This window comes from Armigeres subalbatus, chromosome 2, assembly GCF_024139115.2.
Source record: "Armigeres subalbatus isolate Guangzhou_Male chromosome 2, GZ_Asu_2, whole genome shotgun sequence".
Lineage (NCBI taxonomy): Eukaryota > Metazoa > Arthropoda > Insecta > Diptera > Culicidae > Armigeres > Armigeres subalbatus.
Genome location: NC_085140.1, coordinates 285,628,684 through 285,638,326, shown reverse-complemented (window position 1 = coordinate 285,638,326; position 9,643 = coordinate 285,628,684). Strand labels below are relative to the sequence as shown.

The 9,643-nt window shown below is 39.2% G+C and overlaps 1 protein-coding gene across 1 annotated transcript; it reads right to left on the bottom strand.

Annotated features, from left to right (window-relative positions):
- Positions 1-8,416: 8,416 nt before the first annotated feature.
- On the bottom strand, positions 8,417-9,311 carry LOC134216468 (uncharacterized). The gene has a single exon (XM_062695342.1). The coding sequence runs from the start codon at positions 9,252-9,254 to the stop codon at positions 8,436-8,438; it is 819 nt and encodes a 272-aa protein (XP_062551326.1). The 5' UTR covers positions 9,255-9,311; the 3' UTR covers positions 8,417-8,435.
- Positions 9,312-9,643: the final 332 nt, after the last annotated feature.

The following is a 9,643-nucleotide window of genomic DNA, read 5'->3' as shown; positions in this document are numbered from 1 at the left end:
CAACGAAGTCGTCCAATTTTTTGAAAATAAGTCTCTTTGGACAAATACACCGTGGACAGACTTTATGCCTTTCATGTCCATACTTGATAAGACCCGACAAACCTATTAATTCAATGCAAAACATTGACTTACTTACTGACTTTTCTTTTTAATTTTTGACTTTCGTTTTGTGCAGAGTTTAAGTGGTTAGCCACCTGGCCCTTCAACTTAGGTATTCAGAGATTTTTTTGGTTATGATTGAAAAGCAATTTGAAAAGTTATACTAATTTTACATACCAGCCTTAAGGAGGCATTGATTGATTTGATAATTTGATAACCTAACTAATATGTACACTAAGCATATACGATATTTCGAAAAATTTCGTTTCAGGTGGTTCGAAACGAAATTCCGCGGAATTTCGCGGAATTTGAGCATGGCGAAATCTGATTTCTTGATTTCGTTTCGTTTCATAAAGTTACAAAAATTTCGCTAGAAAAAACTAGCTTAAGTATAACGTCATTTAAGGGAATTCCGCGGAATTTCGAAACAAATTCAAACTTTTACCATACTTTATATTATTAAAAATTTAGGCTGCGCCGCTGAACAAAATCGTAAAGTTGTTTTCAAAACTTTAAGTTATACAATTTTTTCTATTAACGCTTATTACATAACCCCATTCTTAGTCGACAAATACGTATGTAGTTTTTGTCTATTAAACATCTTCAGCGTTTCAAAGATTCAAATTTGTATTTTGTGATATTTTTTACTATTTCTCGGGTACTTATTCAAAAGGACGTATGTGATTTTGTAAACAAAGACTCAAACGTCGATTTGTCCACTGAAGGCACTCCTACACAAACCATCACCACGGACAGGTAGGGGAAGCTTTCGGCTACCTATTGGTGGTGTTGGTTTGCGTGGGAGTGCCGTCAGATTGGACAAATCGGCGTTTAAATCCTTGTTTTCAAAATCACATACGTCCTTTTGAATAAGTACCCGAGATTTGTACAATATGAATGCGGAATCGATCCTGTTGCTGCTGGGACGGCAACTAGTCCGGGAGACGCGAAGTGAAAAAAATCTACCTCGCGTAGCAGAAATTTGTTTAACAAGTATACAATCGACCTTGTTGATGTTGATCACGCCAGCTAGTGTGGGAGAACGCGAAGTGATAAAACTAATGTCTGTATCGAAGAGCACACAATTATTTAATGCGGAATCCATCATATTGTAGAAGCTTTTTAAACGAAGCACATTGATCTTACGTTGGATTGATTTGAAACACAGTTTTCGTCTTTTTGTTTTCAAAATATCTTCGTTTACAATAAATATTTAGGGGCTTACATGAATTACCTTCTCTACTATCCAACGATTCTTTCCCCGTAGCGCACACGGAGATGCAGAGCATTCCTGGTTTTTTTTTTTATAACAATGAGTGTTAAACTAATTTTCCTCTCCTAATCCTAAATTGGCTGTAAGGACGTGACCAGCATCGTTATTGGCCATGAATTGGAAACTCCGAAGCAAGTAGGGGAAGGAGGGGCAATATGCCCTACCTAAGCAAAGACTCCTTTAATGTCTTAGCTGTAACAATTTTCATGGGTATTTTTACCTTATTCAACAGTTAAACAATATAGCTAACTGATGCCATCTAAAAATGTAGAAAATCTCAATCAAATTGATAATATTTACATTACAAAAAAGTGGTGATATTTCGCTGCCGGAAAACTCATGAGGCAAAACGCCTTCTAGCTGGCAGCTATTAGGGAACAACGCACCACGCGTCGTCGAATCAGCATTCTGGTATAGACAGTGCGTGGAGACGCGTAGTACATTGTAGGTAAGTTGCCCTAGGGCGTTTTGCGTCACTAAAATGTAAGATGTTTCGTCAAAATGTGGAAAATTTCGGTTTTTTCGGCCTTCCTATCTGTTATTTTGACACTTTTTCGCCTAACCTATATAATTTTAGGTCTAGTTTCGTTACAGTCATGCCAAATACAGTAAATATGAGGGAATACCCAAAACGCGTTTTGCCTCAGGGGGGCGTTTTGGGGCCTCTTCCCCTATTCAATAAAAATAACTTTTTTGTAGCCCAAGAATATTATTTAATTGGTGAGCTGTGCATATTTGCTGTTTCTCGGCCAATCAAGATTAGCAATTACGATGTGTACAGTTAATCAAGCTAAGTTCTTCTTTGGATATTTGCACAATATGTAAGGAACATTGAAGATTTGTGGGCATTTCTAGATCTTCGCATGGAATTTGCAAAAAAAAATCCAGAAGGATCATTAAAATTGCTGTAGGGGAAGGAGGGGCCTCTTCCCCTAAGTTCTTTACTTATGATTGACAAGACAATAGCTCAGTTTCTATCCGAAATACATATCTTTGTGCATTTTAGAAAGGTACACATGATTTTTCTAAGCATTCATTTTCTAATTTTGACTTAGCTCAATACTATAAAATCACGCTGACAAGACAAAATGAAGCATGCTTCAGCATAATTACATTATTCTTAAGTGAACTAAGGTTTGAAACGATATTTGAATCCGTATATAAAAAATCCCACAATTTCTATAAAGCACTGTCCAGTTAGAATCCGGAATCATTTAATGTATTGCAGCGGCACGGAAAGTGACCGCTACAAGAATTATTTTACAGCGGTATGTCTACCTAGGCGCCCACTTTCTGTTACATTTCATGGTGTTTCGTGCAGCGAGTCAAAAATTGTTCCAGATGGAAGCCGCGAGGAGAGAAAAAAATCTGCACTCCCCCGTAATCCTGCTCATCAACGGTGGATTCTACGTCAAAATGGATTTAGGGCAGCTTCCTGGCCAAAAATTCTGCATGTCGACGGCACAAGGAGTTGTTCCTGCGAGATTAAGTTTGCTTTTTTAGACAAATTTGCAAAGAAACTGATGATTTGGCGAGGGATATGCAGCTGCAGAGCAAAGACCAAAGTGTTCGTGACGAATAAGACGATGGACTCTAAGCTGTACAAGGAAAAATGTCTCAAAAACCGCGTACTAAGTGTCGTGACCTAGACGAGGTTACTAGGCTCGTCCGTTCGTCGCAACAATACTCAGCAAACTGATCCGCTCTTCGTTTTTGACACAATCATTCGACATGTTTCCAAATAAGATAGCTTGCTACCCATTCGAAAGAAATACACACCAAAAGAGCGTATTCAAATTACAAAAATCAACTGATTGCCAATACCACAATGCAGTACAGTGAATCACTTTTTTCGATACTTTATAGACCTGATCTTATCTACTACACTAAGTTCCATGAAAGCCCATGCAGGTCCCGTGAAGCTTTGGCCAGATTTGGCGAGTTGCCACTACAGCCGGGAAGTCATCCAGTTGTACCGCGATAATAATGTAGGTTTCAACTATGAAACTAGACGACAATACGCAGTAGCGAGCACAACCAAGATGCAAGAGACTCTCCGGCAATCCCAGGGTCGGCTAACTACTGGGTAATCAAGGGTTTTTTCGCGGTAAACAAAAACTAACACCGGGAACTTTCACTTTACTCATATAATTTTATTGTTCCTAATTGTGGCGTGTGCGTGTTGTTCTGTGTAATAAATGTGTGTTAATTTGTTATGTGTGACCTATTCTAATGTTGGTACCGGTACATACCGCTGCTGCTTCGGTTGTTGGGGCCGGAATAGCCGGCACAGCGACTCCGGTCCAGCTGTGCGGCCAGAAATCTCAACGGAATAGTGATGCTAGCGGCTATGCGGACGATCGTCGTCCGACGGGACCAGCGGGCGTTGCTGGACGATGGTGGGCAGGCGTCTTCCCTCGTAGGCGCGATCGGCCGGCCGTGGCTTAGCCACCTTGGACGGCCGAGAGGGGAAATCCTCCTTTACGATTAAGGCCCACGGCCTGAGCATTCGTCCGATGATGGACGATAAAATCCTTTGCTGGCCGCGGGCCGAGCCGTGTGCTGAACGGTATCTACCACGAAAGGTAGAGGAAGAAACAAAAGAGGTAGGAAAAGAGGTCCTGAACACTTTTTCCCCGGAGCTCACACTAGCTCCCACTAGAAAGGGGGGGGGGGTTCACTTGGAATACTGCACTTTACTTTCACTTCACAGCACACGGACGCCTGATTTACTAAAAGAGGCCGAATTTGGGCAATGGCTCCTCTTTTAAAAGAAATTCCCTCCATATTTTCCCGCTATTTCCATTTCTGTTTCATCCAACATGACATTTGCACATCATGATGCCATGTTGGATTTTGGTAGCTTCCTCATGTAATTACAGCGGTACAATCCCTAACGTTTCTGTGGTAGCATCTACTGTTATTGCACAAGAAACGTGAAGGTTCCGAAACAACAACATAATGACAAAACAAAAATCCACAATTTGTAACCAAACGGTTACACTATCCACCACCCCGATGAAAAAAATGCGAAAGCACGAAGAGATTTTGCATTTTTTTTTCAATTCACTCTCTCAAGTCATCTTCGGCCGTCATCGGTTCGTGGATGTAAAACAATTAAAAACTATTACAATATTTACAAAACAACAATTTAAAATTCTAAACTACTCTACTTATATCGCGCGATATCATAATTGAGCTTTACAACAAATTAAAAATATAAATAATAAATATAATAAAATAACAATAACGTACGTGCACCAATATATACAAATTAAAATACAAAAATGAAATAAATTAAAACATGCAAAGTATACATAAAACAAATTAAAATCATTTAAATATCCCGTATTATGGGTAGACAACATTATTTATAATATTTACAAGTTGCGCATCGAAAAACAATTTTACAACCCTATTTACAATATATACACCACATTCGATCACATTCGATGTGCACGGCCGAACCCCTTGGCGGGATTGATTCGCCGGCGGGCAAACTGTCAGTGAGTGACAATTCGCCGAAACGTCATAAATCTGTCAATGTATTCTGACACAGCATATCCATTGTTTATTTATGTTTACGGTATGCTGTGCAGTGGAAAACATATAGTGAAGTGAAAAGTAATAAAATTAGCCTTTTCAGTGATATAATCGGTAAGTAGTACGTACGATTTATATAAACATATCGAAGACTGATCTTCGTATGTGTTTGTGTTCTCTTTTTAGGTGAATGGCTTCATTCACGGCGGGTTGCTGGGCTATTTGGCAGCAATCTTTACTGTGAAAGATTGCTCAATAGCGAACCCATAACGGTTCCGGGACACCGTGATAATCATCTTGCCTCTGCAAGATGCAATCAGGTGGTGCTAGGTCATTTGGCATAAAGTCGTTTGGCATAACGCCGTTTGGCATGAGGCCGTTTGGCATAAAAGTCGTTTGGCATAATGTCATTTGGCATAACGGCCATTTGGCATAATGGTCGTTTGGCATAATGGTCATTTGGCATAATAGTTGTGTAATCATCAATTTCGAAACTTATGCGTAATATGTTCAATTATTTATAATTATTGTCACTTTAACATTATAAGAGAGATGTTTTAAATTGATTTTTCGAATTAAAATTCAGATTCTATCAAATCACTGCTACTGAAGGTACTTTGGTAGACTTTATATTATCTGCCTATTTCACTTCACTTCACGATAATCTTTTTACCTCTGATTAAGCAGCCAGATCGTCGTTGACTGAAACAAACTACAAAATACGGAAAGTCAAATAGCCAAATTGTAAGTGTTCAAGAGCAAAAACAATGTTACACCAAAAAAGGCAATACAAAGCAAATGAAGTTATTTCTGCATATATTCATCTCTTTAAAAACATACATTGTCGTTCATAAGTCTAAAAAGTATTCAAATAATGCATTTGTCAGGCATATCATGAGGCATATCATAAATGAGGAGACAACACCTTCTTTCTATTAACATAGGTGGACAATGGAAATAATGCCTTCTTTAAATGAACGGTAATGGTTTATGGCAAACATAGGAGATAATGCCTTCTTAGAACGAACGCATTTGCTCAGTATAAAGCAAACAAAGGAGATAATGCCTTCTTCAGATGAATGCATTTATCCAGTATAAGGCAAAGAGATAATGTAAAGGCAGGTAATGCCTTTTTCAAATAAACGCGTTTGCCCGGTTTAGGGCAAACAGAATTGATAATGCCTTCTTTAGATGAACACATTTGCTGAATATAAGGCGAATAGAATTGGTAAAACCTTCTTTTAATGAACGCATTTTCCCGGTATAAGGCGAGCATAGGCGATAATGCCTTCTTTAAATGAACGCTTTTGTCGGTTTAATGCGAACAGAGATGATAATGCCTTGTTTAAATGAATGCATTTGACCGACATGAGGCGTACATATTTGATAATGCCTTCTTTAAATGAACGCATTTGCCCGATTTAAGGCAAACACAGGAGATGATGCCTTCTTTTAATGAACGCATTTGCTCGGTTTAAAGCGAACAAAGTTGAAAATGTCTGCTTTTAAAAAACGCGTTTGCCCGGTATGAGGCGAACAGAAGAGATAACACCTCCTTTAAATGATCGCGTTTGTAAAGTATAACGAAACAATGCCTGTTCCTTTCCATGGGAAGAACAAACATATTCGACGAACAGAAGAAATTGTCTCATTCTAGGGTCTTGTCGTCATGCCCTTCTTGTCACAGTAAAGTTTATCGCCGGAAAATTTCAGAAGCAACTTTTTCTACCCCTTTATTCTGTTTAAATACATGTTCGCAAGCCGTCTCAAGCCCAGTCGATGTGGGCTGAACTTTCCTCCAGCTTCCTGCATTGAGCATGAGAACGTGCTTCGAAATTCTCACCTCAGCTTAAACAGTCTTCAAAATTGGCACATGACATGTAATGGGAGTTTTTAGACCGAGAACTATTTGTTCTATACTGGTTTCAAACAGTTCGATTTTGATAAAACGAATCGCGACTCCAACACAGTGAACCTTGTAAAAGGGTCCAAAAATAAGTAAGGATCAACGATAAAAAATATGGTAAAAATTGTGTAATTTACTCAACTGGAGTCACCCTGCTATTAAATAAGTCGTAAAACAAGTAATAATCATTTTCATAAATTATGAATAAATTTCTATTGATTAAATTTTTCACTGAAATAAACTATAAACTTGAAATCAGGACTACTGGGGATACTGGCTCATTCCCATTCCCAGGTAGTGTCCCACTCGGGGTGATGGCATTCGGGGTAGTGGCCTTTGGGATAATGGCATTATGGATTATGGATATATGGGTAGTGTCATATAGTCGAAATGGTTCCTTCTTTCAATTCAGGAATTTGCTTGGTTTCAGACACGGGGAGATATTTCCCTTCTTTCAAAAGGTACATTTTCCCGGCAGACGGCAAGAGACGATATAATTTCTTCCTTCATATCAGGTATTTGCTCGGCATAAGGAAAAGGAGATAATGATCCCTTCTTTTGAAGGATGCATTAACCCAGAAAAAGCCAGAGAGAATATGACTCCTACTTTCAATTCAATCATTTGGTTTGCTCGGTTCAATGCAAGGGGAAATATGATCCTTTCTTTGAAACCGTTTGCTCATAAAAGGGAGAAATATGCAAGGTTTCTGGCTATCCCTTACATGAAAAAAACAACGTCAATTCAATTTAATGCTGATCTATCTTGCTGGTTGATGCGTCAACATTTCAAATGGTCCCGTTTTGACAGAAAGCTTCTTTATTCTTAATTTATCACGCCGTGCAATTCAGTTCCCAATTATCATGTATTGCCCATATAAAAGAAACCACGTAACTGAATTGCTCAACAAATCTTATTTATCCATTAAACAGCTTAAATAATAATTATGCCAAATGACCTTATGCCAAACGGCCGTTATGCCAAACGGCCATTATGCCAAACGACTTTATGCCAAACGACTTTATGCCAAACGACATTATGCCAAACGGCATTATGCCAAATGACTTTATGCCAAACGGGGTACAATCCAATCAGGTAAGTAATGTGTACACATAAACATCCATCATGCTAATGATTGGAATATTTTTATTAGATTTGGCCAAATAAAGCAAATGGGCGATCCCCTCCCAACATCTCCATAGGTGGAGAAAGATGAGGGAAATTTCATTAACCCCTCGCCTCCTTCTCCGATCCTACCAGTGCTGGTATGGATCCCCGTAATAAATCAGGTAAGTGGGATCATTTTATTGCATGCTAGCCTTTTTCAACGACTGATCGGAGTCTTTCATCCGTCGGTCAAACTACATTAGGACTAGACTAACAGCTAATTGATTCTCTTTACAACTAACACAACCGACTAACAATTCCATTGTCCTTGGGTGTTATAAAATGATTAAAATTGGTTTCTCAAATTCTTTCCAGGTGTTCATCCTTTCGGCGGTGATTGCACCAAGTGACTGGGGGCAAAAAGTAATCCCACACAGCACCGGAACTGGGCAATCTGCCATAGGTAAGAGTGGAAATTGAAATAAATGAGAAATAAAATTGTTTAATTCTTAGTTGGATTTGTTTTTCTTTTTATTGAAAGAAAATACCTTTTGATGGGTTCCAGGTGTGCGTCCGGAACGGGGATTTTTCAATGAAAATGTTGGTTCCAAAATCGAAGTTATTTTCATGCACAGTTCTTTGGCCGTGGGTTCCGCTTGAAGATTGTTGTTGGCCTTTTTCCGTCGGATCTTAAATGTCCGGGTTTGCTTTCGTAGGGATTCGGGGTTCGAAGATTGGGAATTTGAAGAATGGAAAGCACTACCAGGTAAGTTTCGGGGATAGTCGAATGAAGGAAGCATCGACTTACTGGTGAAATCGGGAGAAAAATATCCAGAAGAAAAGCGTGACGCTGGGCTTCTTTTCGTTCCCTTATCGACCTGAAGTTGGTCTTCCGAATTGGATTCGGACTCGCTGAAGGACATTTCATTTTCATCGGAATCGGAACTAGGAATTATCAACTCATAGTTTTCTTCTGGTTCCGACTCCGGTTCCCTGAATTCGCATGTTGCGCTAGGGGGTAAATAGCGAGAATTGGCATCGCTTGTGACGATGTCCATGTCACGCATAAATAAATTAATAATTCTTTTGATTTTCACGACATCTGCTGGCATCATTATCCCCGAAGTCCTCTGCTCCCGAATGGTATGCAGAGTCTCTTCGAGGTCCAGCTCTAACTCCTCTAGTGGGTAGTTAGGATGCGTCGAAAGTAACGGACAGGGAATCTCAGTAGATTCTTCCAAGTCCGATTCGTCCGCATCATATGTCTTCGGCTGCCAATTTATTGCTGCATAATTGGTTTCAGCCTTTGCTCGTCGCTTGCGTGTCATTGTATGAGAATCAGTGGTGGTTAAGTGGGTGAAACAAAATCGAAAAAACACAGTGACGAATCAAAACAAACAGATTAAAATAAATAGTGCGCGTTCGTTGTCATAATAAATGGACATAACCAGTAAAGCATAATTATGATATGTATAATAAAAGTCAATAAACGATTCACGAAACACAAAATTTGCCAACATCAACGAATTTTTGATCGGAAAAAACGACAATCGATCGCAAATGTGTCCGTGATGTGCTCAGGACCTCTTTTGAAGGCAAAAACCTTGTACAAACACTTTTTTCCACATCAAGGAATGAATAGTGATTAAAGGTGGATGTCATTCGTGCAAGCACGGATCCCTGCCACCTCCCGTCGGCAAAATCGTTAGATTTTTGT

Excerpts from the sequence above, each read along its gene's own strand:
- LOC134216468 (XM_062695342.1), bottom strand. The coding sequence starts at position 9,254 with ATGACACGCAAGCGACGAGCAAAGGCTGAAACCAATTATGCAGCAATA.